Source organism: Lethenteron reissneri, chromosome 22, assembly GCF_015708825.2.
Source record: "Lethenteron reissneri isolate LAM-NWPU_2019-01 chromosome 22, ASM1570882v1, whole genome shotgun sequence".
Lineage (NCBI taxonomy): Eukaryota > Metazoa > Chordata > Hyperoartia > Petromyzontiformes > Petromyzontidae > Lethenteron > Lethenteron reissneri.
Window position 1 is genome coordinate 1668949 of NC_083800.1, and position 27304 is coordinate 1696252.

A 27304-nucleotide genomic window follows, 5' to 3' on the forward strand; every position below is an offset into this window, starting at 1 on the left:
CCCACCACCCCCACCGTTTAGCCTCCTCACAGTCTCCCTCCGCTCGCACTCACTACACTCACCACACTCCCTTCTCATCTACCTATGCTCACCACTTCCCCACCTCCTGACCACGCACCCTCTTCTCCTCACCACGCACCCTCTTCTCCTCACCACGTCTCCTCCTCTCCTCACCACCAGGGTTTCTGTCTACAGGAGCGGTCGACACCAGTGGTCATTATCTGAACCGGTCATGGGACTCCTCTAGGTCGACTCAGCCTCAAATGAGTACCCGGTGCGGTGTGCAGTAAATATCGCCACTGGAGAGACAAAGGCGGTCGGGCGTGGTGCTGGCCACCCACCCCCTCGTGTGCCACAGTTGCCGGCCTCCATCATCGCTACTCGCTAACAGCACTTGCCCCTACAGTCTGTTGAGGCTACACGGGGGGATCTTTGCCTTTGGTGGTGTGGGGGTAGTGGTTGGCAGTGACTGGCGGTGAGGAGGGTTAAGAAGGTGGGGGGGAGTAGGTGGAGGGGTGGGGGGAGCTCCGCTAGGTAGCGAAGGGGTTGCGAGTGAAGGGGGAGGAGAGTGAGAGGAGGAGGAGGAGGTGGGTGGGGGGAGGGAGGGAGGGAGGGAGGTGGGTGGGGGGAGGGAGGGAGGGAGGTGAGGGCTGGCTGGGAGAGTCGTGGGTGGGTGGTGGCTGAGATGACTTGGTGTGGCGCTGGGAGGAGTGAGAGGAGGAGGAGGCGGCTGCGTTACACGCGGTGCGAGCTGCGTGCGAAGCGCACACGAGACCCGGAGCGGCGTCCTGGAGCCCAATCCACCCCCAGCACCCCACCCCCCCGGCACCTCGCTCCGACTGACAACCAAGACTACGGACCATCCGTTCCCCTCGGCTCGCTGTGGGACCCGCGTGGGACCCCCCTCTCGTATCCCCTCGACCTCTCCCGGCTCCCACCCGCCGCCCCCTCGACGTGTGTGGCTTCATTCAGTGCGGAGATCTTGAGACAGAGAGAGAGAGGCCGGTCCCAGCTTCCCGTGCCTCCGCTTGGCGCTGCTGCTGCGTTTGTTGCTGTTCCTGCTGGAATATCGAGTTGCATGGACGGTGGCGCGGGCTGGCGGCGTGCGTGGGGTGGAGCTGTGTGAAGGAGAGAATCCGAGGCCAAGGTAGTTAGAGTCGAGAGACAGAGAGAGGAGGAGTGGACCCCGCGGACTCGCCACTGCCGAGGGCTTGAAACTCTCGCGCCGTCTGCGCGACACCGCAGCCTCACTCCACCACCTCCTCGTCCTCCTCGTCGTCAGCAACCTCATCGTCAGTCGGACATCCTCCCCCTGCCACAGCCGACGGACCACGCGCGCTTCCTGTGCCCGACCACCTGTTGGACTCTGCACGCCGCCCAGGTGCCGCCACCGTCGGAATTCCGTCGGTGTGCGACACGGGGAGGAGGCTCTCGGCTCTCCAGCCCCGCGCCCCACGAAGCTTCAGCGGCGAAGAGAGAGGGAGAGAGGGCTCCGTTGGCCGTAGTTCAGTTGCCGCCGGTGGGAGCTGCTGTTGTTGTTGTTGCTGCTGGTGGTGGTTGGTGGTGGTGATGGCGGAAAGGATGCGGTGTGGATGTACGAGCCGGCACCTCCTGCTACTCGCCTTCCTCCTCTTCTCGTCGGCGTGGTCCTCCTCCTCCTCCTCGTCGTCGTCGAGCGGAGGCGCCCACGCCTGCCCCAGTGTGTGCAGCTGCGCCGGCACCACCGTGGACTGCCACGGCCTGGGGCTGCGCGTCGTGCCCAAGGGGATACCCAGGAACGCCGAGCGACTGTGAGTGTCAACCCCCCCCCCCCCTTGTTATCATCACCCCGCCACCTCCCGACCCCCTTTGTATCCCCGTGGCAGTCTGTGACTTTGGCGAAGTTGATTTGCCGCGCCCCACCTTTGCCCCGCCACGCTTACCAATCTTCTGTTTGCTACGTCGAAGTTGAAAGTGGCGACTCCGCTGCACGCGTACCGGTGATTGGTAAACAGGTCCCCGGCTCGGCGGCGTAGATTAGAAGCGAAACGTTAGAGACATCTGCCGGTCTGTACGTGTGGCTCACTTCACCGGAGGAGGAGAGCTCCGATTCAAATTACGATTGTGGGTTACGATTGTGGTCGTGGCGGCTAACGCACTGCGCCACCATGAACATTGTGAATGTATGGGTCGGTTCTGGTCTTCACGGAGGTCGACTCAGTCTCAAATGGGCACCTGGTGCGGTGTGTACAACCTCACCACTGGGGAGACAAAGGCGGCCGGGCGTGGTGCTAGCCACCCACAATCTAGTGTGCCGCTTTAATCTTATTAGGTGTTACTCGCTTACAGCACTTGCCCCAAGTCTGTTAAGGATATAGGGGGATCTCTGTCTTTGCGTACATGTGTGTTCCACAACAACGAGCGGAGCGCCGGGCGGATAAAACGCAGCAATTTGGCAGAATGGGGAGCACAGGTGGTGCATCTGCCAGTTATCTGAGTCGGTAAACCCACGGCACCTGGGTCTGTCCCGTAGCCTCCTTGCCCACAGCTAGCCTTCGACACTTCACGTGGCAACTAAAAGTGCACCTAGCCTGGCACAAGCTCCGTGGTGACGTCACTGCCACGTCGGGACCGAATGGGGGCTGTTGTCGATGGTGTTGCACGTGTCACAGACAGCGATTGGCTATTAACCAATTACTAAATCATCAACCGCACGCAGCGCATAACCGCCTAAATATGTAATTAAACAATCATCATAAATTTTGTGTTTTAAAAAAAAACATTATAACCGCCTCATTCGTGCAAACTGCAACTCTCAACGCCGAACGGAGAAGATGGGGTGTGATCCACACCACGAACACCGCAAAACAACACCATCATCTGACGAATCGCCCACGACCTGCACGGCACCTCTTCACCCCTGGTCGTGTTAGCACGGCGACGTTTGCTCGACGTGGACAACGCGGGACCCCGCGAGTGGCGGCACGTGGGGGCTGCAGTTTGGGAAATTCTGCGCGAACCCAAACACGACGCCCTGAATCTGGATCGAACCCTCGGCGTTGTTACTCATTGGTATTGACAACTCAGGCTACGCCCCCCCCTACCCATCACATTCTCTACCCCCCTCCCCCCTTTTTTATCACCACATCATCTCTATTCCTTTAGTTTCATCCCGCGGGCGGTTATAGGATTTGTAACAGGTGACAGTGAACGTGGGGGTGTGGAGCGGTGGCACAGCGGTTAGCGCACTACGCGTTCTGAATCCGGCTAATTGAGTTCCATTCCTGGGCGGCGCTGGCGTGAGTGTCGAGTTCTTTTTGGGCACCCCACCCTCCTTTACCGATAGGCAATGATTAGCGTGGTGAAGTATGGTTAATAACCCCCCTCCCTCCCTTCCCACGATCCCCACGGCGTGGGTAAGCCCTCATCCAGCAGTGGATTATTGACACATGGGTTGTACATGTATACCGTGTGTGTCGATGATCCCCGCCGGTAGATGCTGGGTAACTTCGGTCTTAAGTTTGAACGACACTGAGTATTCCACTTGCAAGTATTAGACCGTGGGTGTAGTGCTCAGGATTTGAGATTGATTATTCCCGCTGAGTCTTGGCCATGGTGTATGTTTGTTCATATGGGAACGTACGTGGCGTTGTTACAATTTAATGAGGACAGTCGGGAATGGCGGAGACTTAGGGAAACCTTCATCCAGCGATGGATTGATCATTGCTGGTGTTGCTGAAGATGATGATGATGGAGAATATCAGTTGAATGCGTCAATGATCAGTTGAAGTAGATTACAAGCGTGTCGGACTGATTCCACTACCCATGTCAAAATCATATTCCTCCAATAAATAGTTCCGATACAGCGTGGTGAAGTATGGTCAAAAACTCCCCCCCCCCCCCCATGACAGACACGGTGTGAAAAGACCTCAATCCAGCGTTAGATTAGCAGCAGCACAGTATTGATAATGAATGATGATAGGGGTTACAGGTGGCTGGAAATAATCTCTGATTGTTGTGCAAACAGCGTTTTAAGATAGCGGCAATTGCGACTGCCGTGGAGGTGTTTTACTCCAACAGCGGCGACGACCTTTAGTTACCTCGGAAGGCTTTACTGAGTCTCAAGGCTCGTTTGCAGGTGGATGTTGCGACACTGTGAATGTGTTGGTCAATTCTACTCATCAAGAGAGTTTGGCATCGTGCGTGTCGGAGAGAATCTGAGTGAACCTCAGCAACTCACACTATGCGCCCACACACTCCGCGCGCTCAGCACCGATCGATTCAAGAATCCATCGCTCCTGCCGGAATGCCCTGGTGGCCAAGCAGACCGGGCCGCTCGATATTTCTCTCTCTCGACACTACACCTGATGGTTCTCAGGCAGGTTCCAGTCCAAGTGCTAATCAGACCCCAAATCAGACCCAAAATCAGACCTCAAATGAGACTCCAAATCAGACTTCGAATCAGACCCCAGATCAGACCCCAAATCAGACTCCGAATCAGACCCCAAATCAGACCCCAAATCAGACCCCAAATCAGACCCCAAATCAGACCCCAAATCAGACCCCGAAACAGACCCCGAATCAGACCGCGAATCAGACCCCGAATCAGACTCATAAATCAGACTCTAAATTAGACTCCGAATCGCTGCTTAGCTTTCGAGAAGGGGCGCATTGGACGCGATTCTGCTGGCAGTCATTGTACTTGCAGACATACGTGCGCACAGACAGATTAATTGGTAGCGCCTGTATCCGCCCAGGTACAATCATCATCACCACGCAACGTATTTATACAGAAAAAAATCTCGGCGTTTTGAAATGTTTTAATTATTGATTATCATTCAGCATCATCACCACCATTATTGTTGATCCGTGGTCTTATCCACTGCTGGATGAAGGCCTCCACAACGCCGTAGCCACCCCCTCGCGAATCCAGACGCGATGGTTTGAGGTCGTAATTTAAATGAACAGAGGAGAGCGATACACGGAGAGAGAGATAGACGAGGGGGTACGTGCGTGGTTAGTGGTGGTGGGGGGGTACGTGGTATGTGTGCAAGTATCCATTCATCACACGAGCCACACGTGCACACAATGGTGATAACGATGACAACATACGCACGGTGATGGTGATGAATTACGATGACGATGATGATGGTGGTGGTGGCGGCGACTTCCTCGTTCACTACGCATCTGTGCGGCATCACTCAGCCCACGTAACTCCCCCCACGCCCCGGTCTTGTTTACGGAAGATGTCATAGTGTTGTCATCCGTTTGTCCTTGTTTTATGAGCGTGGTGTGCGTGGTGTGCGCATGTACGTACGGGGAGCGGTGGCGCAGCGGTTAGCGCGCTGCGCTACGGAACCCGGCCAGTGACGAGGATATGTTACCGCTCTTGGGTTCCTCCACGAGTTCGACTCGGCCAGCCCTCAAATTGAGTGGGATGCCAAACACATCGCCACGAGGGAGACAAAGGCGGCCGTGCGTGGTGTTGGTCACTCGCCACCTCGTGCGCTGTGTGCGCAATTTGGTAGGTGCTCGCTCAGAGCACTTTCCCCAACAGTCCGGCAAAGGTTGTAGGGGGGATCTGTGAAGGTCACCCCCTACAGCCTTGCCAGCCTGTGGAGGGCAAGCGCTGCTAGCGAGAGCCATCGACGCCGCTGCTGCTGCTGATGATGATGCTGCTTTAGACCCCTCCCAGGTACCTATTTAAGGTTGAGTCGACCTAGGAGTAGGCAAGTGCTTAACGCCACCACCACCACCGCCACCGTCATGCGCTTCTCAGTCTCTCGTAATCTCTCCGAACACACAATGCGCAACACCGACCGCTTCGGCTGCTGATTGAAGGCTGAGTTGATCTAGGGGAAGCCCGGTTCAGATGACCCTCTTAGCCGTGTCGACTGTTGGTGCTGTTAGCAAGCACCCGGCGAAAGAGAGCGACGTATGGCGAACTCCACGCCCGGCCGCCTTTGTCTCCCCAGTTCTTTATGTCCACACACACACACCGCAGCAGATACTCATTTAAGGCCGAGTGGACCTGGGGGAGGGCCCAGCGCGGGTTCAGATTCCGCTCCGCCACGCGATGTGATCCGTGGCCTGCAATCGAACCGCGCGGGTTAGTTGCGTAAGAAACAAAGATCCCCCGTGTCGCCTTAACCGACTGTTGGGGCAAGTGCTCTGAGCGAGTAGCAATTATGAAGGCCTGCCCACGGCGCACGCGGGTGGTCCGGTGGCCAGCACCACGCCCGGCCGCCTTTGTCTCCCTCGTGGCGATGTTTACACGTGGGCAGCGGGTACATAATTTGAGGCCGAGTCGACCTAGGGGAAGCCCAGGACCGGGTTCAGATAATCGTCACGGGGTGTTGGTGGCCGTGGGCGGCGGGGGGAATGGGTTCGTAGCCGCGGCGCGCTCACCGCTCGGCTACCCACAGCACAATTGTCTAAACAGATAGCGCGCTCAGACAAGCCCTGCCTGTGTAATATATGTGCAGAGCAGTGCAGTGTCTCAACATTCGTTCACATCAAAGCATTCTCTTGTGGGGGGCTCAGTTAGGGGGCCGCGGGGGTGGGGGGGGGATGGTGGCCCTAACTTTGAACCCTCGTTTCAGTCTTCTGAGACTCGATTGAAGACGCCGAAACGAGACGGACGGCCGTGATTTGTAGTAAACGCGAAGATCGCGGGTTTCCACCAAAATTGTTGCCTTGTATAGACTGCCTTGTATAGACTGCCTTGTATAGACTGCCTTGTATAGACTGCCTTGTATAGACTGCCTTGTATAGACTGCCTTGTATAGACTGCCTTGTATAGACTGCCTTGTATAGACTGCCTTATATAGACTGCCTTGTATAGACTGCCTTGTATAGACTGCCTTGTATAGACTGCCTTGTATAGACTGCCTTGTATAGACTGCCTTGTATAGACTGCCTTGTATAGACTGCCTTATATAGACTGCCTTATATAGACTGCCTTATATAGACTGCCTTGTATAGACTGCCTTGTATAGACTGCCGTGTATAGACTGCCTTATATAGACTGCCTTGTATAGACTGTCTTCTATAGACGGCCTTGTATAGACTGCCAGTTGCTGTGAGCGGAGTTTGCGAGCGGTAGGCGTAAACAGAACGTTGTCCCGGGCCTCCCCTAGGTCTACTCAGCCTAAAACGAGTAGCCGGCGAGATATACGTGTAGAGGCTAGCTTTGGGGAGACAAAGGCAGCCCCGGACCGCGCCCGCTGCTGGAGGATGTCACCCACTTTCGTGAGCCGTGGTGGCTTCAATCGGTCGGTCATTGCGAATAGCACTTTCCCCAACAGTCTATACAGGCTACACGGGTGATCTTTGTCTTTGTTTGTATTTGCAGGGAGCGGTAGTGCAGCGGTTAGCGCGCTGCGCTACGACCCAGGCCAACATGAGTGACGATTATCTGAACCGGTCCTGGGCCTCCCCTAGGTCGACTTCAGCCTCGACTGAGTATTGAGTGCGGTGTGTAAACATCGTCACTGGAGAGACAAAGGCGGCCGGGCGTGATGCTGGCCACCCACTATCTCGTGTGCCGTGCCGGCCTTCATAGGTGCTCGTTAACAGCACTTGCCCCAACAGTCGGTTTAGGCTATACGGGGGATCTTTGTGTTTGTCTTGTATCTCCGTGTGTGTCTTTGTATGTTTGGTGTCAGTGCGTGTGTCGCTCCGCGTGTCCGCATCGCTCACACGTGCATGCCAAAGACACAGGTCCCCCATGTAGCCTTAACACATCGTTGGGGCAAGTGCTGTTCGCGATCACCTACACCCATTGTTGACCTTGGTGACATGGCAGAGCAGTAACAAGACTAAAATCACATCACATCGCCTATGCTGAATGGACAACATGCACATTGGTCCGAGTCATAGCAACACACACATGTAATTTGGAGCTCTGCAGAAGGGCCATTGCGCGAAACGTCATTTTACATACACATAAAAACAAAATTCTACGTGTTGCATAGGCAGTGAATGATGAATGCGGATAAGTGGGTTTTTAATTCGGGTTTGTGTGCGACTTCAAATGTTTGTGTTTGATGAGATGTGTTAAATAATTGCCTGCCCACTTACCCCTCCCCCCTTATAGTGTGGTCGTGTTCCCAGCGGGTGGGGGGGGGGTGTTGTGGGGTGGGGGGGTGGGGGGGTGGGGCTCAGCGAGGGGGTCGCCTCGACTCCCCCGAGGCACCGAGACCCCCCCCCCTAACAGTGGCACCGATGCAAAGACAAAGGTTCCCCGTATAGCCTTAGCAGACTGTCGGGGGGGAGGCAAGAGCTGTTAGCGAGCATTAGCACCTATGAAGGCCGGCACTTGCGTGCGAGCGAGTGTTGTGGTGAACACCACTGCCCGGTCCGCCTTTGTCTCCCCAGTGCTGATGTTTCCACACCGCACTAAATACTCGGTTGAAGGCTGAGTTAACCTAGGGGAAGCCCAGAACATTCGCCGGGCATGTGAAGTCCCTGGCTGGAGGTTCGTAGCAGAGTGTAAAGCGGCATGTGTATCGATCTGCTTGTATCGATCTGCTTGTATCGATCTGCGTGGACGTATCTGCACGTATCTGTGTGCGTATCTGTGTGAGCTAACAGCACCTGGCCCAACAGTCTGTTAAGGCTCTCGGGAGGATGTTTGTCTTTGTATGTGTGTGTGTCCGTATCTGTGCGTGTATGTTTATGGGTGTATATGTGAATGTCTATGTGAACATACGGATGTGTGTGTGTATATAATTATGGGTATTGGGAGCAGTGGCGCAATAGTTGGCACACTGCGCTGTGAACCCGGCGACCTGCAGTTCGATTCCCGGCCACGGATAACATCGGTGGCGAGTTGATATCTGAACCGGTCCCTTCTCTAGGTCGACTCAGCCTTCAATGAGTACAACGCGCAGTGTGCAAGCGTACGTCCACGTCAGCGCTTGCCCCGATAGACTGCAAGAACGAACGGGGGATCTTCGTTGTCACGAACACACGTTACCCACGTGGAATTCCCTCCGCAGTGCCGTTGCTTCTCTCCTTCAGGGGGAGAGATTTCTATTTGCTGTTTCACAGTCTTGGAACATCAGACCCCCATGGTGGAAACGTGATTCAAAATCTTAAATCACGTGACACAATTTCACCACGAAAGGTCACGCCCCCCTCTCTCATCTCGCCAGTTTCTCGGAAGCTAAGCAGGGGTTGAGCCTGGACATCGCCTGGACGGGTGACCGCCGCGTGTCAAACCGGTTGTCACGTGGTTGGAGAGTAGTAGCAGACAGTAGATGGCAGCAGGACGTATTCGGATATATGCGAAAAAGTGCTTCATAGCTCATCGGATTCCTCCAGGATTCCAAATAAACATTTTCCTGAGATATCATTCGCCACTGACGCATCAGCCGTAGCTGGGGAATCGATCTCTGGTCATCGTGGGGTTCACTGCGCGACGTGCTAACCACTGCGCCACCACTCCCCCGCCCGCAGCCCCCCGCCCCCAAGTGGATATGGATTTGTTTTAATGTTTTAAGGCAGAGTGAATGGCGGAGTGGGTGAGAGTTCTCTTAGTTGTGCTCGTACAATCGTTTTTTAGGGCGATTTTCTTTTTTACCTTTCCTCTACTTTGCACTCTTCTCGTGTTTGTTGTACTGTTTGTTGTTGTAATGTGATGACCCGTCCCGACTGGACATCTGTGATGAAGAGCTTCATAGCTCATCGGAGTCCTCCAGTGTAAATAAACATTCTGCTTCTGACAACACAGCAAGGCACTCGCTGCAAGGGACACCATTAGTCCGCGAGTCCGGAATACTAATTAAACAGATTTCACTTAACGGTACCAACCGAGGTGGCATCACTCCAGTCTCTGATGGCGGTCTCTGAGTGTGGCTCACAACGGTGAGTGAAGTGATAAGCGTTTGAAACGAGTCAATCATTCACTCGAATTTTGCCATTTTAAAGAATAACAATAATAAGATCGATACGACTCAAGATGGTGCTGCTCTACCTTAGGTGGTCCCTACATCTGGCCTGGCCCCTCGACTAATCCCGGGCCCGTGGATTCATCCGTCGATTTCTCGCTGCGTTTAAACAAGCAACCGTGATTCGACGATTGTTTATTACAACAAAAAACTTAATCGGTGTTGTTGATGTATTTTTGTTGCAGCGATTTGAACGCGAACAACATCACGAGGCTTGGCAAGACGGACTTCGCGGGTTTAAGGAACCTCCGTGTTTTGTAAGGGCACGCTCTACGCTCACTCACTCGCTCGCTCACTCACTCACTCACTCGCGTGACTCGCTCACTCACTCATGCGATTAGCTACTCACTCATGCAATTAGCTACTCGCCGACTCACTAATCACCCGTTCATGCGACCCGCTCCTCACTCACGTAATTCGCTCGCTCACTCACCCATCCACTCATGCGACTAGTCATCGATCCCATGTCTGTCCTCGATCTGTCCTTCTGATATAGACATACCACCATTGCCCCCGACTCTAAAGTTTGGCAGCAGACCACTGAAACGAGAGGCTCGATGCTCAGTGATCCTCTCCTAGGGTAGACAAACGTAACCGTGATAATAACTTAGGAGAGACAGAGTTTTTTTTTTGTAATATAAATCTCGGGTCCTCGCGACCTGCACCGCCGCGTGGAGCTCAGCGCGCTAATGTACTTACGTATGTTGAACTTCTTTTGCACAGTACGTAGCCGACCGCGCTGATCGATCTAGCAAACTCACGTAGAGTCGCTCGCGCACTGCGCGCGTTGACCGTGGCGACACAAAGCACCCCCCCCGCCTCCCACGTGTGTTTGCGCCGTCCCCAGCATCTCTCGCCGTTGACCCGCCGCTCCGGGTGTCGACCCCCCCCCTCCCTCCCCGTCGCAGGCACCTGATGGAGAATCAAATCACGACCATCGAGAGGGGCTCATTCAACGACCTGAAGGAGCTGGACAGACTGTGAGTAGCAGAGGCCCTACACGCATCCCCGTTACTCCACCACCCAGACACACAGATGGCCTTTAGCCAATACGTATGTACCGTGGGGGTGGACCGTGGGGGTCGATGGGTCACGCTTTACTGTGCGGGCCCAGCACGGGTCGGGGAAGCTGGGGGGAGCCACGAACGGTTGCCGCTGATGTTAGCCGTGGCTGAGAATCGAACTCATGTCTGCCTGGTTCGTAGTTTGCTGTGGGGCAAATCAAACCACTGCAGCGACGCTGCCCTCCCCCCCATCAGTTTGGCGTGAGCGAGCGGGTGCATGCGTGTGTGCGTGCGTGTGTGCATGCGTGTGCATGCATGATTGCATGCGTGCGTGTGTGCATGCGTGCTTCCGTACGTGCGTGTGTGCGTGCGCGGACGGAGGTTGATGAGAGGGTGAGTAGGTTGTGAATGTGGGGGGAGTGAGGCAGGCCGATGAGTGACAGCACAAGAGACGATGACACTGGGTGGGAAAGGGTCCGGGCCGGGTTCACTCTGCCCATTATTTCTCAGGGTCAGTGAAACGAGTAACACTTTGTTGGGGAAGTCAACAGTGGTTGTCACGTGGATAGACTTGACTCCGCCATATGGACGTGGAATTTCCACCACTGGCAGACTAACTCGGGGCTGTGAAAGAGGAGGAGAGCTCTACCCCAATGGTCAGTTGAGCATTGCGAGCGGCAGTCACAGCTCAGACCCAATGCAGGCCGACGGGAGGAGCAGTGCAGGCAGACAAGATGAGACCTGGGCTCTTAAAATACCACAGGTCAGTCCTGCAGAGCATTCTCCAATTAACCCAGTAATGCAATTAAATAACACAATACAGCATAATTGGTTCATTTGCTTAACATTTTGATTTTGCTCCCAAACTCCATCCTCTCCTTTAAGTCACCACCGCACTCTGCAGCGTTCCCAACTTCTGCCCCGTTGAATTCGGAGCCCCCCCCCGCTCCCCATTACCGCCCCCCCGGCCCCTCCCCCCACCACCAATCAAATGTAAATGAGGACAACATTAGCAGACTTCCCTGGAGAGGCAGGTCACGACGACCTTGGCTGTGCGCTGTCGGCTGGTGCCTTCAAGGGGACGGGGGAACACTGGGACGCACGCTGTCTCTCTGTCCCATTGCAATTTGTCTGCCAGCACCGTGTTTGCTTGAGCTTGCGTGTGTTGCGCAGAGAATGGATACGTTCGAGGGGGGGCCGGGGGGGAGGAAAGCCACGCGTTTACGGCTGGACAGAAAGAGCAGAGTTAGGAAAAAGTGATCGGCCTCGTAAATAATGTGATCTCTACAACGAGGGCCAAATTATTTAAAACACGAATCATCGCGTAGGTGTAATGTAAACCCGAAACCTCAGTTACAAGTTATATAGAATGGCAAGATCTGTAAACATGTCATGCACAGGAACATTCGGGTAATATTAACGCGGGCCGCGTTATACAAGACGGCAATACCTGTAAATGCATAATGCAACATGTGGCTCAGTTTAAACGAGGCACAATTTGAGAGAAAAAAGGAGTAATTTGAGAGAACTTGGCCTTTCCTCTTGAATCGCTACAGAGATAGCAACAACCTTTAAGCCTGGACTCCAACTCAGGGTGCCGGCTCCCCATGTGTGAGTGTTAGTGAGGGGAGTGGTAGTGCAGTGGTTAACGCACTGCGCCAAACACCCAACGACCCGAGTTCGATTCCCGCTCACGGCCACCAACGCCAGCGACGAGTATCTGAACCGGTCCTGGGCCTCCACTCGGTCGGCTCGGCCTTAAACAAGTACCTGGTGCGGTGTGTAAACATCGCCACTGGGGAGACAAAGGCGGCCGGACGTTGCTACTTCCCACGCACCCCCTCGTGTGCCGTGCCGGCTTTCAAAGATGCTGCTCGCTATCAGCACTTGCCCCTACAGTCTGTTGAGGCTATACGGGAAATCAATGGTCTTTAGCCACTTGAGAGACGCCCCTGAAGACGCCAATTGTCTTGCGACGGCAACTGGCCCTGGCTGTACAGCCCTGAAGGCCCAGTCGCAATGGTGAATCGAAGCCGGCGTTATGACGATCCCGACCTTCGGCCGCGACGAACACGCCGACGCTCGCGCGGGATCGGCGCGCCGACGAGAGCCGCGGCGTGCGGCGAGCACCACCGCCGTCGTTACCGCGTTCTACCCCCTCCCTCCTCCGCCGCACCTCCGATTGGCTACGTAGGGTGGTGCGAAAGAAGTTCAACGCACACAGCTCAACGCGGCTCGCCGAGCAGCAGCGAGAGTTTGACGGTAGGGGAAGGCATCTGTGGGGTCTTCCTCAACACCAGCACCCCCCACCCCACCCCAGGACGGCACCGCGATGATGGTGTGTGCTCAGCGCGTGTTCGCGAGCTGACAACGTCAGCGGCCGTGGAATGCAAAACTTTCGCGAAATGAAGAGGGGGGGTGGGGGGGGGGGGATAAGGAGGGGGTGAAAGGAAGACAGAATCCCTGCACCTCCTTCATTCATTTTCTCTCAAACGGAGAGAAAAATCAATTTCCTTTCCAGACCTCCCTCTCTAAACATTTCAACATTCTCTCGCTTGTTCCTGCGGCTGTCGGGAGTCCACAGGTCACGTCGCGTCTTGCGCGGCCTCGCTTATTAAACACCGAATGACCTCCTCCTCCTCCTCCCTTCACAGACGCCCCTCGCTCTCCCTGCACCCCCCCCCCCTCTCTCTCTCTCGTGTCTACACCGACTTCGCATCCCTCTCCTCCCTCTCCCCGGCTCTCCTTTTCTTCCCTCTCTGTTCACTCTCTCTCTCCTCTCTCTTGCCTCTCCCTCTCGCCTCTGTTGCTCCCTCAATAATCTCTCTCCTCCCTCTCCGCTTCTTCTCTCCCTGTTCTCCCTCTCTCCTGGCTTCTCTCTCTCTCTTTTCTTTGTCTCTCCCTCTCTCCACGGTCTCTCCATCGCCTTCCTCTCTCGAACTCTCTTCTTCTCCCTCCCTCTCTCCGGCTCACCACTTTTCTCCCTCCTCTCCCCGACCACCTCTTCTGCTCTCTCCCTGTCTCTCTCCCTCTCTTCCTCCTCTGTCTCTCCCGCACTCGCCTGCCTGCACCTTCTTCCCCTATCCCCCCCCTACCCTCACCCTCTGCTCCCCTTTGCTCTATGTCCCGGAACCCGGTGTTGATAGAGCAGAGAACGTTGCGTGAAATCTACTCTGGTTAAGTTCATTCTTTCGGCTGCCGGTCAGCCAGGTTGTGTGTGCGCGTATATAGGGGTGTGTAGGTAGGTATGTGTAGGGTTGTCTGTGTGTAGTGGTGGAACGCTTCTCTGAATAGGTGCGTGTAGGTAGAGGTGCCACGTACGTTGCGTGTGCGTGCGTATTTGCTGTAGTGTAGCGGTTGGGGCGCTGCGCGACGAACCTGCCGACCAGAGTTCGATCCCGCTCACAGCAAACAGCAGTTACGATTATCTGAACCGGTCCTGAGCCTCCCCTAGGTCGACTCGGACTCAAACGAGCACCTGGTGCGGTGTATAAACATCGCCACTCGGGAAACAAAGGCGGCCGGGCGTGGTGCTGGCCACCCACCCCCTCGTGTGCCGTGCCGGCCTTCATAGGTGCTTGCTAAAGGCACTTGCCCCAACAGTCTGTTCAGGCTAGATGGGGCATCTTTGTCTTTGATCAAAGTGCACCTAGCCTGGTACAAGTGCTGTGAAGACATTGCCGTCGGTGGTGTTATTGGCGGCGGCTGTGTTATTGTTGTGCACCAGTGTGGTCCCTGGTGCAGGGAATAAAATGAACCCCCCCCCCCCCACCATATCCCCCCACAATTTCTTACTCATAGCCCGGGCCCCTCCAGCCCCTAGCCCCTGGTGCAATCGCAGCGCCTGCGCACTCGAGAGCGCGCTGCGCCATTGTCCCAAATCCACTTTCCGTGCGAGCGGTGCGGGATCTCATCTCGGGGTCGAAGCGCCCCCCCACCCACTCACCACTCAACAGCCCAAGCATTTGGCGGCGAGCCAACGCTTGTTATGGAAATTGTTCCTTTCCCTTGCAACATCCTGGAAGCAGTGGGCATTATTAATTAATAATAACAATAATAATTAAAGAAACCCACCCCCACCACCACCCCACCCGTGCATCCCTCTGCACGGCTTCTGCTCGAGTCTGGAGCGTGAGAGCGAGCGGGTGCTGATTTATCTTCCTGCTGCTGAGTGGTCTGCATGTGTTAGAGTGACGATTCCCTCCGCGCTGCGTTCGAGCGTCGCCCCGTTGCTGCGTCCGGCAACCCCAGGGGATTTTCGGCGTGCGGGCGTCTATCGCTTTTGTTTCTTGTCGAGAGGGCGATCCGATGACGACGCCCACCACCCCCCTGTCGCTATCCCCCCCCCACCAGCCCCGCAGGGTCCCGCAAAACTCTCCGAGACGGAACGAGTGGCGCTGGCCACGTTGACCGTGAACCCGAGTTCGCTAAGCCTCGTGCTGACCACGCAGCCCCTCGTGTGCCGTGCCCGACTTCATCGGTGCCCGATAACAGCACTTGCCCCAACAGTCTGTCAAGGCTATGATGGGGGATTCTTTATCTTTGCCATCGCACCGTCGTCGTCGTCGTCATAACCGACGTCGACGACGCTGGCACGGCCACCACGATGGCCCCAGCACCACCGACAGTTGCAGCGAATGAATTCCCTCTTGCCGCGAAACTTGACTTCAGCTGGCACATGGGGCAGCCCCCAGTGGGAGGCACATTTGTTGAACAGGGCGATGTGGAGACCCACGTCTCGACTTCGCCCGAGCTGTTTGACACGTTGGTACGGAATAGCCGCAGTGGCACGAAGCCTCGGGCCTACACTGACCCTGGCTATTTGTAAGTCACGGCAATGGTGCTGTGTTGATGAAGAAGTTATACCAGCAGGTCGGGCCACTTGCCTGTAATGTCAATCTGTGGTAATAACGCCTGTTGTCAGGCAGGGTTCATGTGTGTGGGGCGTGTGGGGGGGGGGGGGGATATCTGCACCGGTTCTCGAACCGTCCCTTCACCAACCCACTCTGACCAGTGCGGTGAAGTATGGTCAAACGACCTCGACGACTCACGGCGTGGGAAGGGCTTTAAAAAAAGTATTTGTTGTATTCCACAAGTTGACTGGCGAAGGGGCCGCACGCACTTATGTAACAACAACGGCAACATGGCAACTCCTGACACTTTCACGTGACGCGAGTATTTTAGAGGCCTTCAGTGCACCACTCGAGTCTGAGACACATTCCACAGTACCATGAACACCACCGCTTTTGATAATCCACGAGGTTAACTCGTGCCCTAAAACACCACATCAATTCCCGAGAAAGGTCATCTGGCTGAAACGTCGAGTCCTGAAAGAGCCTGCCAAAGCGGCAGACGACGGCGTCGCGAGTCTGCGCGTGGCCACTAGAGGGGGCCGTCATTGATTAATGTCACTCGTAGAGACAGCGATGAGGGGAGGGGGGGGGCGGCGGGGCTGACGCATCGACGATTAGTCACGATTATTTAGCTCGCGATGTGGTGAATGAAAAGCACAAAACAATTGGGACGATGACATTTGTTTTTTTAAAGCTCTACAAAACAAATGTCAGAATAATTTCCCCCAAAATTGTACAAATAAATTAGATGGATGTGGCTCTCGTGGTAAAGAAGTTGTGACGGTACGTGCTTTTCAATCTCGAAATTAGAATAAATCGCACCTCGGTGTGTTCTTCTCCGCTCGCGATGCAGCTCGGTAGCTTCACCCCGGGAGCAGGGGTTCTCAACCGGGGCTACGAGGCGGCGGGTACGTGAGGCCATTTATAAATGCGCCTTAAGACTGTCACATTCGTGTGTTTAATGTGCTTACATTATTGACGATCATTACTCGTACATTTATTGATGGGAGCCGCGAGAAACAATTCAATAAGGGGGACAGTCTTCCATATAAATGTTGGGAACCACCGCCCTCGACAATCCTCTTGTTCCCTCTACCACGACCAGCACTGACATCGTCGCTACAAGCCAACGCGCAGGATCGCCAGAAGCAGCGAGGATTTGGCGAGGCCCACGCTACGTCCGGCGGTGGATTGAGCATGGCTGACAATGATGATGATGCTGCTAATGATGAACTTTTCCTCTCAAGTAAAAGTTAGCCCTTTGCTCGCGCGTGGCATTGAGCGAACTAAATCCACTCACTTTGCCCCGTGAAACTTGGGCCACAGTGGATCGTGCATTTTCCTTTTTGTAAATGTGCTAAAAATAATAATTCTTATTATAATGATGTGCAGCTCATTGTGAGTCCACTGTGCCATCAGCACCCAGTACGGCTCACCCCCCTCACCCTCCCCCGCCACCCCCACCCTCGCCCCCCCGCTCAGCCTCATCTCCAGAGCTTCCTATTCTGCACACAAGCGTAAAATGTCACAAAAAGGCGACGTTTATTTTGGCCTGCCACTCGGCCGCGCCCGTTGGCTCGGTGCGAGAAGTGTCACTGTGCCGTCGCCACGCATCACGGTCGTGTGAACATCACAGCGGCCCCCACCCCTGCCCGCCCGCAATGCTCACACACAGACACACACACGCGAGTGCGCGCGTGTGTGTGTCTGTGTGTGCAGGTGATTGTCGCTAATAGGACTTGCCCCTGCAGTCTGTGTAGTCTATATGGGGGATCTTTGTCTCTGTGTTTGTATGTGTGTGTGTGCAATGCCAAACTTCATAGGTGCTACTCATGAACAGCACTTTCCCAGACAGTTTGTTAAGGTTATACGGGGGATTTTTGTACTTGTGTGTATACTTGTGTGTGTGTGTATATGAGTACGTTCCGGCCTTCATAGGTGGTGCTCGCTAACAGCACTTCACCCAAAAGTCTGCCAAGGCTATATGGGGGATCTTTGCCTGTGTGTGTGCTTGTACCTTTCCCCTTGAACTTCTGGAGTTTCTTTATTTTACAGGAAATTAGAGCCGAAGAAAACAGAGGTGAAAAAAATCAGTGGACTTTTTGGACAATATGGTTTTAATATAAATGTATGAAATACCAAAGCTAAACACAGAAGGGCAACAGCAACGGCCTACGGTCACTTTAGTCACGTCTGCAAGACATATGTGCCAGGCTAGGTGCACTTTGTGGCCATGTGCTGTATCGAATAATTGCTGTTATGGGGCACAGCGTGATGGGTTTAACAAACGTGCTGTGATTGGCAGATGGATCAACCGAATTCCCCACGGGCTGCATGTCCGTAACAAGAACAACAACAACCTTCGTTTACCACTTAGTGGTGGTGACGTCGCCGCGGCGCTTGTACCAGGCTAGGTGCACCTCGAGGCCACGTGAAGTGTGGAATGCTCGCCGCTGGCAGGAGGTCACGGGATAGAGCCAGGTCCCGAAGGTTGACTGACTGAGATGACTGACAGTGGCGCCGCCTGTGCCCACCACTGTGCCACACACACTCGCATACAAAGACAAAGATCCCCCCCTCGCACATATAGCCTTGTAGACTGTTGGGGCAAGTGCTATAAGCGAGCACCTCTCAGGCACGCACTCGTTACTCGCGTACGTACGCGTACGCAACGACAGAGCTGCCCGTGCAGCCTCTCAGTCTGCGCACGTACACCGACGCTCCTGCGCTCCACTCACGTGAAGACGAAGCTCTCCCACATCGACGAGGAGACCCGAGCATGGCCAGCACGGCTGGTGTGGCCGTGACCAGCACCACACCCGGCCGCCACTGTCTCCCCAGCGGCCTCCGCTCTTCACAAACTCAACAGCGGCCTGACGCAAACGGGCACCCTGAACATAAAAGCAGCGACGCACACTCATCAAAACGTCATAACCCTGAACGGATACAACAACAACAAAAAACTATTTCTAACGTGCTCCTCCGTCTGCCCCCTCCCCACTGCTGTCGCCCCTCCACCCGGTGACCTCGCAGGCGTTTGAACCGGAATCGGCTTCAGGTTCTGCCGGAGCTGCTCTTCCTGGGCATGGACAAGCTCAACCGACTGTGAGTCACGCGGCTGTCCGGGCACCTTCTTTCGCGTCCGGTCGTGACCTCCTCCTCCTCCTCCTCAATGCTCGTTGGTCGGAGGAAATTCCTCCCGTCCCTTCCCTCCTGCCACCCACGCCCCCCGCCCCCCTCTCGTGCTCGTTCACGCGTCGTTCGTTGTGACGTCGATCGTTCACGCCGTTCGAATCGCCCTCGTGACCCGCGGTGCGGACACCGCACCTCGGCGAGCGCTTGTGCGTACGTACGTCATTTACGGACCCGGTGAGGTCCGCAGAACGCGGCGGGTGGTGCGCGATTGGGATGGGGACCTGCGGCGTTGTGCAGGCGAGACGCGGACTTCCCGTCGTGCCGGGAGGCCCCGTCGCACACCACAGTTCCCACGCTTCCTCGGTTCCCAGCAGCAGAAGCAACAGATGCAGCAGCAGCAGCAGGTGTGGTCTCGACTCTGTCTTGAGGCAGAGCCGTTCGTGTGATAAGATAATGAGCGAGTCACTCTTTGTGCAGCCGAGTTTAAAAAAACAAAAACATATTTTTTCTGTGCCCGCCCGTCCGTCTTTGATAAACACACGCAGAAAAATAGGCGAACTTGAGAAAGTCAATATTTGTGCTCCTGCCGTCATGTTCCCCAGATGCGCGTCTGCATGATGATCGTGATCTCAGGCAGGCTAAAGGACATTACATTCTCTCCTGTCGCTCTGCCCGGCGGGTGATGCTGATGCTGCCCTCATCCTGTGCTCACTGGCTTGTGCCCTCTCTCACCATTGTTTGCTCTTTCGTTGCTCCTGCTATGACCGTCGTTTTCGTGAACTCTTACGCGTGTATGTTGAACTTGTTACGTAGCCAACTTCGCACCTTGCTGCCTCCACCAGCGTCGAGAATTGAGACTGCTCCGTTTCCGCTCTCATCCACGCCACGCACGCAGGTCTAAACGTTCCTCTTCTCTGGAGCTTCTTCTCATCGTCTCTATCCCTCAAGGAATGTGTGTGCCTCCTATCTGCTGCACCATCATCAGTGCCCTCTCTCGCCGGCTTCATCTATTTTCGCCTCCTGTCCAGTCAAGAGGGCACCAACGTTGCGGGCCGATTGGCATTCTAGGGCTACAATAAACTCAAAGGAATTCCATAACCTTTGGAGCATTTGTGTAGAAACACAAACAAATATCCTCAGCACATCGCTCTCCTGCTTGCTCCTTGGCACTGGGACGCTCGGGCGGAAGGGGGTGGTGGGGCGGAGTGGAGCGACGACGACCCTGGGAGCAAGGCGAGGCCTCCTGTGCCGCGTCGGTCGTTATCTGGGCGCTCGCTTGCCTTGCGTCTCAACTCCAAGTTACTCCGCGTGGCCGGTGGCGGGGGGCGGCGCTCGCTCCGCGGCCCCCTTCCCGCGGCGTCGCGGCCACGCAGGCGCACCCTGCGAGCGAACCGTGCGCCTGAATGTTTGCTACCGGCGGTGGGGGCGGTGGCACCTCCGGTTGGCACGGTTGGCTACGTACAGTGCGAACGAAGTCCGACGTGATATATTTTTTCTTGGGTTAGATCGCGAAAATATAAAAATGTGCTGTTAAACCCGCCGCCACCAACCGACACAGCCAACTAGTAAGGGTTGTCATGTAAACAGAACGTGGCCAATTAGTCACGAGTACAGCACACCGGTGTGTTGGAGAGCCAAGCCACAACATTTACAATCTGAGTACGACGTTCTACGTACATACACAGGTCGCTGACCCCACGGGTGGGCGTCTGTCGCATCCCTTGCCCCCCCCCCCCCCCCAGCACACCTTTCGGCGCTTTCATTTCATTTCGAACGCCCACGTGGACCTTCACCAGCGATGTTTGTCCCGTAACATGAAGGAGGGATTCCGCAGAGTCGCACCGTCGGGTGCCGTGCTGAGGGGCGGATGGAGCGAGGTCAGACGCCGGCCGTGGCGCTGGCAGAGGTGGGGGAGGTGGGGTTTGGGATGGAAATTGGCAAGCGGGATTGGCTCATCGTCTCTCTCATCGTCTCGCTCTCTCTCTCTCTGGCCTCGTGCTCTTTGCAACCCCGGCTCGATTCAGAATCTCTATTTGTCCTGGAGCAGGAGGACTACGATACCCGGTGCGTGATGCGTACGAACATCGCCACTGGGGAAACAAAGGTGGCCGGGCGTGGCGCTGGCCAACCGGCCCCCTCGTGTCGCCGTGCGCCGGCCTTCGTAGCTGCTGCTACTCAGCTCGCAGCACTTGCCCCTTACGGTCTGTTGAAGGCTATACGGGGGATCTTTGTCTTTGATGTTTGCAGTGAATCCCCTCGGGGGAGTGTTTGTGTTTTTCGTGACTGTGAGCACACGAGCCACAGAGGGCACCATTTTGCCACTGACCTTTGAGATAAATTTGACATTTTTGGGATTTTACCCGGAAGACCAAACTCCGTTAGTTAAAAAAAATATTATAATAATAACGGCTCAGAAATTTCCTTCCTCGGTTGATTTCGCTTATAAGACCACATGCTGTATATGAGTTGCTTTTTAATTATAAATAGTATACATAAATTATCATTGTTTGCCTCCCTCACAGGCGATGTTTTATACATCGCACCAGGTGCTCATTTGAGGCTGAGTCGACCTAGTGGAGGCCACGGACCAGTTTCAGGTAGTCGACACCAGCGCCGGCCGTGAGCGGGAATCGAACTCGCGTTGCTGGGTTTGTAGCACAGCGTAGAGCGATCCGCTGCACGCACAGAGACACAAACACACACACAGAGACACAAACACACACACAGAGACACAAACACACACACATTCGCATGTGACAAGGAGTAAGGCATAGTACACATCCCAGCCTTTTAAAGTACAGCACTCAACAATATATATATTTTTTAAATTAACTCTTCACCTGTGGAGGTTGTTTCATCTTTATTCTTCATAATAAATATTTTTACTACGATGCAGTGTCTATGCCATTAGACGCCACTGCTGCTGCTGCGTGTGGAGAGAGGGTGGGGGTTGAGAGTGCGGCCCCCCCCCTACCGCCCCCCCTCCCCCACCGCCCCCCCCCTCCCCCCCCCTTCCTCGCTCAACACACGCATGCCACATGTGGTCCCGTCAAGTGGTCCGTGCATTGGCGGCTCGTAAACAAATATTCTTTGGTGGCTGAAATCATCATCATCATGAGCAGCAGCAGCAGCAGCCACGCTCGATCCACTGCTGGATGAAGGCCTCCCCAAACTGCCCGCTGCCCCTCGCGATCCTGCGATGTAACGATGCGCCCAGCGCGCCCGTGCAACGCGTCCCCGAGCATTTCTACCGAGGAGGTGCAGAGTCCATCAGCTGTGTTGAAAGGGGCGCCACGTGTTGAACCCACGTCGTTGTGTTGATCAAGCCGGGAGGTAGCGGCAGAGGACGAGGGAGCCATCGCCCCTTTCCCTAGGCAGGGGGTCGCGAATTCGGGGTCGCTCATTCTCCTCTGCTGCCCCCACAGTCTGGAACTCACTTCCCACCTGCCATCCGTGCTGTCGACTGCCTGTCCCGATTCAAGTCCCCGCTCAAGATCTTCCTTTTGCTCTTTGCCTGACTTCTTCTGTCCCCCATAGGTTCACACAGAGACTAATATACTCAAATAGGGGACCCATACTCACACAGAGACTAATATACTCAAATAGGGGACCCATACTCACACAGAGACTAATATACTCAAATAGGGAACCCATAGACTCACACAAGGGACCCTTCCAGCGATGTGTCCTGCCCAAGGCCACTCGCGAGCACATTTTCTCTCGCTGAATACATTTTCTGTGGGCAACAACACGCGGGTTCGCCCCCGCATCGCCAAAACAAAGGAGCCGAGCCGATGCCTAATGCATCGCGCTCGCCGCTCGCCACTGAGTGCACTTCTCATCGAGCCGTCCCCTCTGATGTTGTAGCCTCGGCTGGGCGCGGGATTTGCATTTTAAAGCGACGCGGTGAAGTGCGGCTGGGGGAGGGGGCTCTCCATGCACGCGCACGTTGCCAAAACGCGCGGAGGCGATCGCCAAAACCGTTAAAGCGAAATGCAGAAATGAAAGCTTCTCGGCGGCGGCGAGTCGTCTCGGCGCGCTTCCACGCCCCTCCCGCTCCCCTGCCTCTCTCCCAGGCTAGTGCGCTACTTCTGCGACTTGGTGGTTTATGAATGAGCGTTTCTTGAAGTTTCAATTTCATAATTTACCGGTGCGTGCGGCTGGGGATCGTCGCGCGACTGTCCAGAGATGGCGACGGCTTGAGGGAGGCATTCATCCAGCAGTGGATCGAGCGTGGCTGCTGCCGCTGCTCGCAAATTTGTATCTTTTCATCTGCGTGGACTTCCGCAAGCCGCAATTGTTACGCTTTAACTCTCCTCGTCGCCTCGTGTTGTTCGGTTCTGCTGTGCAAATCCCCAAAAGTCAAGGGGTGTTAGTGTCATCTTTCCTGTGACCTTGAAGGCCGACCAGAGTGCTTAGCGTCACAAACGCTGCCAGTTACTTGAAGCGCAGCCGTCCGTGCCCACCTCCTCGCCTCCATGGGCACAAGCCTCGGTGTCTTTGAACGCTCTCGTGGCGAGCAAGAGCGCTCGGGGCACAGTACGAGCGATGGGAGGCAGCGCATCTCTTGATGGGTTGGCGCTTCCAATTGGCACGGTTGGCGACGTAGGGTGCGAAAGAAGTTCAACATGCATACGAATTCAGCGAGGTTGTAAGCCACTTGGGGAAAGAGGCGACGGGAGGGAGTCGAGCCTGGTATACAGGAGGTCGTAGGTTCGATCCTGACCCTGATTCCTGTTGTGTATTTGAAGTTTTCATGTCTCTCTCTCCCCTGGTCATGTAGATTTTTTTCTCGTTTCTCTGTTTTTTTCCCCACACATTGAGAATCAACGTGCGTTTAGAGTATGCGGCTGCTATCAATTTCTACACGATGATAAGCAACTTCGTTGAACTATCGTTCGTGATTGCCAAGTCGCTTCTGAAAATAACTATATTGCTTGGTGGGCCTTACCTGGAAAAATAAAAAATTGTTCATAGTTAGGTCCTGCACCACGTTGGTGGTGTCACGCAGCGTGGGCAACATTGAAACGGGGTCAAGACGTGAAGGTCACGGGAACGATCATCGTATTCTGATGGCACGTGAAGTCCTAAGCGACAGAGATCGTACAGCGGGCATAATTAGAGAGGCTCATGGAGGGCAGCCTGAAGCGTCGGGTGAACTGCAGTCGAGTGGCTTTCGAGCAAACCTTACTACGACGTACGGCCAAGCAGCAAGACAAGACGGCGAGAGTGTGAAATCACGATCGCAGAGTCGAGGAGGGCCACTGGTATCGCGACGGTCGCTGCGCACATCCGTCGTGAAACTTAAATACCGCGACGTAGCCAGGAGGCCGAAGTCACCACGGTCCTCCATGATGCAGGCGCTCGAGCCGCGGCTCGCTCACTCCGGCGCGGGGCGCCCGTGCCGCCGTGGCTTCGGCGTCGCTGGCGTCGTCGCTGGCGCTTTGAAGTGCAAACGAGCGGCGGAGATGATGGAGAGCCGGCGGCGGGTCAGGGCGCCACTTGCCGGAGTCCACGTGGGCATGCCCGGCGCGGAGGTCGTGGCGCTCCCGAGCGGGAGAGCGCACGTGCCGTGCTTTTTTGTTTGTTTGTTGATAACTTAATCCGCAGCTGGAGTCCACGGCGGGGGCGGGGGGGCGAGGGGGGGCTGCCTGTCCGAGGGAGTTACCGGTGACGGGCGCCGAGATGGCGATCGCAGTTTCTTTGCGGCGTTACCGAATGCGCGTGGCTGGCGGCGTGTGTGGACGGAGCGACCGGCGGAGCGACGGCAGCAATCCCCCGGTGTGGGTCGAACTCAGGCCGGAGTTCTCGGAGAGCGGGGGGGGGGGGGGGTCAGCGCTGTCTGTGACAAATCAATGGCGACGAGGCAAATCAACATCGAATTTGTCTTGATGTTTGCTCTTTGATAACACTATTGTAACACGATTTTTGTCCCTGGGTAGTAAGTGTTATTTTTTTATTGCTTATGCCTAAAAAGAATAGAAAATCGCTATGATTCCCCACAAACTTTGCTTTTGAGACCAGGACTTTATGTGAAGGAATGACACAAATGCACACTTTTCTGATTGAAAATCTGTACATTTTAAAATATCACTGTCCTGAATTTTTACTTTCGTGACTGCAGGAGGTAGAATAATAATTATTAATAATAATAATTATTTTTCTATCTACGTGACTTTACCGAAAGAACCAAATAATATCACTGTCCTGGTCACAAAAGCAAAGTTTGTGGGGAATAATATAAATTTTTGTACTTTTGAGGCATTAGCAATTAGGAAATAACACTTACTACCCAGGAACAAACAAAAAATGTAGTCACACAGTGTAATTCTAGGCGGATGAAGACGAACATCATTCGCAGGGGATGTTCCGATACTCAGACGGAAGCAGTCGTGTTTTGTGAGTGAGTTAATTGAGGACGAGTTTTTTGATCGGGTGGATTTTGCTGTGAGAGGACGACCACGGAACGGGGAGATGGAGCGATAAAATCAGCTCGTGTGCAAGCACTGAAGGCGGATTGTTACATCAAAGAACCATGAGATATGGCGATGACTTGAAGGGGATTGGGGGGGAGCATGGGGGGGTGGGGCACCCTGCATCCCGCAGTGGATTGATTGTGACTTGCGATGACGATGATGATGATGAGGTTTTGAAAGGTGGATCTCTTAGGGAGGGACAGGAGGACGGGGGGGGGGGGGACGAGATTTATGAGAGAGGAGGAATAAAAAAAATGTATGGCGAATTTTGATGGAACGATTTTCGAGTAGCTCATGTTTCAGAGGGTGGTTTTCACGACGGTTGTGTGTTCTTTTGAAGAGAGACAGAGAGAGACAGAGCGAGCGAGCGACCCTTCTCTGTGCCGCTCCCATTCTGACGGTCGTGTGACCATTCGCCGCTAAATGTCGATCCGCCATAGTTATTGTATCATCATCAACATGGCTGCTGAGCGCAGTTATAATGGGCCAAATCGCCAAGCGGGCTAGCGACGACCAGCACTCCGAGTCAGGTTCAGAGCGTAACGAGCCAATGGACGCGACGGATCGCCGCGGGCGCTGAAGGCACCGAGAACACAGCGGAGCCGTTCGCTAAAAATAACAAAATTCCTGCTTCGTTTACCTCTCGCAGGACGAAACTATAATCCCACAGCGGTGGGGGACACACGTGGAGAAAATAATAGTTTGATTTATAGCATATTCAGTTTATTTATAATTGGAGCGTGGGTGTTTGATTGGCTGCCAAGTATCCTGCGTGGGTTTTAGAGACCTCTCCCGACCGTGTCTCTCGGTTTTTGTTTTCAATCTCGCGTTAATTAATCAAAGTTGATTGCTCCAGGTTAATTTTTTTTTCGTTTGCGCTGCTTAAGTAGCTGGATAATTTGCTCAATTGCCTGGCGGCAAGCGAGCTCAATATTACCAAAACAAGATGTGGAGGTGGCTCTCTTCCCCCCCCCTCCCCCCTGCCCCCCCCCTCTGGCCTCTTGCCCCCCCCCCCCCACTTCAAATCATATTCCAGTTGTGCTGCGGGAGGTGATGGCACTTTCTAAATTCGCAAGTCGAGCGGGAAAGAGTAGGCGCACCCACCACCTTGTGTCCGAGAGAATATCAGCCGCCGACGATGATGCCACAGTTTAACACGTAGCAGAGGGACGCTTTCACGACCAATATTATCCGTAACAGAAGTTTTTTTTTGGGGTTAGATCGTGTGAATATAGATATTTACTTTAAGCCGCCACCATCCGACGCGGCCAATTATTAAGGTGTGTCACGTAAACAAAACATGTTACTAGTTCACTGGTTGTGTGTTGGAGAGAAAACCCTCTGCAACATTTACAATTCGAGTAGGACGTTTCGCCGGTAATTACAACCAGCCTAATCAGGCGGCAGCCTGAATTGTGAACAGAACTACTTCCAAAGTCGCTTCACAAGTTATCCACCAACTAGCGGCGCGTGTTTTGTGTTGCCCTGCAGAGCGGTCCATCGCAAAGCCATCGAAGTGACAATGTCGCACGATAGATACAACACGCACACACTCCCTCCTTCAACACGCACACACAGACATTCCCACGCAAAGCAACTCATGGGAACAGTTGCACACAACAACGGCAACAGGAGCAGCAACAACAGTCGCCGTACACACATGCGCTATCGCACACGCGTGAAAAAATAAATGCGCATAGAATCACTCTAAAACAAATACATTGCTGTGTGCAACTTACCTCGGCCACAGCCCGTCTGAACTCATGGAGCGACGGTGTCACGGTGGCCATGTTACGCAGGGGCCTGATGCAACAACGGCAGCCATGTTGCATCAGGATTGTTTTCCTGGCAGCTGATTGGCTGGAGTAGCGGGAGTGATGACGTAAACCCTAGGGACCACTGAC

At 54.6% G+C, this 27304-nt stretch overlaps 1 protein-coding gene across 3 annotated transcripts in view; it reads left to right on the forward strand.

The window, feature by feature from the left end:
- Positions 1–748: 748 nt before the first annotated feature.
- The window catches only part of LOC133345492 (slit homolog 2 protein-like), a 236363-nt gene continuing 209807 nt past the window's right edge, over positions 749–27304 (forward strand). The window contains exons 1-4 of one of the 3 annotated variants that reach the window (XM_061556266.1): positions 749–1790; positions 10118–10189; positions 10841–10912; positions 18823–18894. In XM_061556266.1, coding sequence (XP_061412250.1) covers positions 1570–1790; positions 10118–10189; positions 10841–10912; positions 18823–18894 — 437 coding nt within the window. In that variant the 5' untranslated portion in view covers positions 749–1569. The remainder of the gene's footprint in view (positions 1791–10117; positions 10190–10840; positions 10913–18822; positions 18895–27304) is intronic. The other 2 variants (XM_061556264.1, XM_061556265.1) reach the window with 2 other exon arrangements.